The sequence below is a fragment of the Phalaenopsis equestris genome, unplaced genomic scaffold (genome assembly GCF_001263595.1).
Source record: "Phalaenopsis equestris unplaced genomic scaffold, ASM126359v1 Scaffold001146, whole genome shotgun sequence".
NCBI lineage: Eukaryota > Viridiplantae > Streptophyta > Magnoliopsida > Asparagales > Orchidaceae > Phalaenopsis > Phalaenopsis equestris.
In genome coordinates this window covers 530643-533946 of record NW_018165585.1, presented here as the reverse complement: position 1 = coordinate 533946, position 3304 = coordinate 530643, and the positions used below count along the sequence as shown (strand labels likewise).

Sequence of the window (3304 nt, the reverse complement as noted above, 5' to 3'; positions counted from 1 at the left end):
AAGGAAAAGGGTTCCGGCTGGCCATGCATTTCTAATATTTAATTAATTTCATTTTTCATGCTATGGAATAAAATAATAGATAAAGCATGTTTTGTTACTCACGTCAGGTTGTTTGTCTTTTCCGTTGTGCTTCTTTAGAAAATGGTATAAAATAGTAAGAAAAAATAAATATATTTCACTCCCCGATTTTATTATGTGAATCTATAAATACTTTATTTCTGCACATTAATCATCACCAACGAACCAACAAAGGAAAAGAAAGAAACTTCCATACATCAATATGACCTGCTCTTCATACCATCTTCCAATCGCTCTGCTCATTCTCTCGGTTGCCAGCCACCTTCCAATTCTAGCATGGTGTAGTAGCAATGGCTTTTCTATAGAGCTCATCCATCGCGACTCCCCCAAGTCGCCGCTCTATGACCCCAAATCCACATATTCGTCCCGCATACGTGCGGCAGCTGAGCGCTCTCGTTCCCGTGCCATCTACTTTCGTGATGCCATCCACAAGTCCCGTAGTTCTTCCTCTGCACTTCCCATGGATGATGCCGACAACTTTTACTCAGAGATCACCCCAAACACCTTCGAGTACTTGATGAGCTTCTACCTTGGTACACCAACAAAGAAGATCCTCGCCATCGCTGACACAGGCAGTGATCTCATATGGGTCCAATGCGCCCCGTGCAATGAATGCTACTCCCAAACTGCCCCTCTTTTTGACCCGCAAGCTTCATCTACATACAAAACAATCTCCTGTAATACCGACCCTTGCTCGATACTACCACAAAGCAGTTGCGGCCCCTCCTTGCAGTGCTACTATCAATATGGATATGGTGACAGGTCAATCGTCGAAGGCTACCTCTCCACGGAGACAATAGGTTTTGACTCTACCAGCGGTCGTCCAGTGCAAATCCCCACAACTCTCTTTGGGTGCACCCATCAGAGCAATGGCACTTTTGACAAGAATGATGCTGGCCTCGTTGGTTTAGGTGGAGGAAAGCTCTCACTCATCCGCCAACTCGGCTCTACCATTGGGAGCAAGTTTTCCTACTGCTTGCCCTCGTCAACCCAAACATCTGAAACGAGCAAGCTCAACTTTGGCTCCAATGCAGTTGTCTCTGGCTCTAACGCTGTTACCACACCCTTGATCTCCGGTTCTCCGGACACATTCTACTTTCTTAGCCTTGAGCACATCAGCGTGGCCGGAAAGACAGTTACTGTCGAGAAGCCCACACAAACCAAGGCGCCTGCCCAAGGCAACATCATCATTGACTCTGGCACGACTCTAACACTCCTTGATGATAACACATTGCAATCCGTGGAGAGCAACGTGAAGAGCAGCGTTAGCCTTTCCCAAGTCACAGATCCAAATGGCGTCTTCAACCTTTGCTTTGATGTCTCTGGAAGTGGAGCTTCCGCTAAGTTTCCAGAGATCACCTTCCAATTTTCTGGTGGGGCGTCAGTGGTCTTGCAACAATCCAATGCATTTGTGGAAGCTTCTCAAAATATTGTGTGCCTTGCAATGGTCTCTAGTGGAAGCACCCCAGATTCTATCAGCATATTTGGTAATATTGCACAACAAAACTTTCATATTGGCTATGACCTTTCCAGCATGCAGCTCACCTTTGCGCCGACCAATTGCTCTACACTATAGATATGATTCTCTTGTGTATACTATTGGCTAGTCATATGTCCTCTCTTAATTTTACCATGTACGTTTTATGCTCATACACTATATCTTCCCTTTAACTTTCGAGCAACCTTATGCTTGCTTCACTTTAACTTGTATTAAATGTATCCATGGTTTATATATTTCACGTGTTATTACCGCACTTCTTAGTTTAAGTAGAATCTCATTTCCTTGAGAGGATTCTATAAGCAGTTTTCTTCATTATTTTGCCATTCCATTATAAGTCGATGAAAAAAATAAATACTGCTTTTATGTATATTGAGCTTATTCAAGTAAAGCATATTCCTGTGATTAGATAGTAGCATTTAAATTTCTAAATTTTAAATAATTATTCACAGAAGTATTTACTATCGTTCATCAAATTATATGTCATGCTTGAGCTAATATTTGTATAAAATAAAATGTATAGTTTTTGTAACATTTTCTTAAAACCACTCAAAATAGGAAATGGGAAAATATCACTATAGGAAATATGTATTGATTAAAAAAAAATCATATTTATATACATTCAATATATGTATAAAGATATGTGCACTTGCTCCAATATTGTTTATTGAGTTAGTTCCTTTTTAAATTTCATGTATTTTTAGCAAACTAATCTATTCAAAGTTAAATAGATCAATTTTAGTTCAACTCAATTTAGACTCGAGTGTTCATGGGAAAAATTTGAATTTGTACCAAATACTTTTTTATGTGTTGGAATATTGTTTTTTTATTGAACTAGCTATTAAATATAACCAATAAATGATTGTGATTTTTTTTGAGGAAAATAACGCTTTATTAAATAGTTATTAAACATAATAAAAAAATGAATGTTATTTTTATTTGGACAAGAACACTTTATTCTAGCTCCCTCAATAGCATAAAGTGTTATTTTCCTAAGGCTAGAAAATGTGAACAATTCAACCTAGACTCAGCCAAATCATTCACTGTTTCTTCCAACACCTTCATATAGTCGAGATGAACATATCAATATGGCTACATGCGTACGAAATACAAGTTTTCTTCACAAGTGATGAAATCGAAGGCATTTTAGTGTTTTTGAAATATTCCTTTACCCAAGAGGTGAGGCCTTCATTGGGTGCTTGTGAAAGCTTCAGTGGAGTCCAAAGAACCTCCTCAAAATGTTAGTTTGCTCTAGTTTAAGCTCCAAGTATGATTTCGATCGATATGTGGTGCACCCTTGGTCTAAAGATGGGTTAGATGGCTCAACAGAGTGGAATTTTGATGGGGAACTTCCTCGTTTATTCTGAGGAAGCTTTCGGGTGGCTTAATTTGGAGTTTTATAGAGTTTGGGGGAGTGACAGAAAAAGCCCTGGATTTTGAGTTCAAAACTGAGCTCAGGCAGGGCAGAGAGGAGCTGAAGATAGTTGTCCTGTGCTTAGGAAAGTCGGGAGAATCTCTGGAGAGATTTTGGTAGAGTTTCTCAAAGAAATTTAGCACAATTGTGAGTTGGCCAAAAATGGGGCTTCTTACAGCCATGGCCAAGGGGAGGGCCTCTGACTCTGATTGGTTGGTGCAAGAAGGCTGAGGTGGAGGGCTAAGCGGTGCAACCATCCAATGGGGAAGTGCCACAATCAATGGGTTCAATTTTGGGTTTAAAGGGGGGGGAGG

At 40.0% G+C, this 3304-nt stretch overlaps 1 protein-coding gene across 1 annotated transcript; it reads left to right on the top strand.

The window, feature by feature from the left end:
* Window positions 1–280: 280 nt before the first annotated feature.
* On the top strand, window positions 281–1654 carry LOC110033348 (aspartic proteinase CDR1-like). Its single transcript, XM_020737281.1, has one exon. The coding sequence runs from the start codon at window positions 281–283 to the stop codon at window positions 1652–1654; it is 1374 nt and encodes a 457-aa protein (XP_020592940.1).
* Window positions 1655–3304: the final 1650 nt, after the last annotated feature.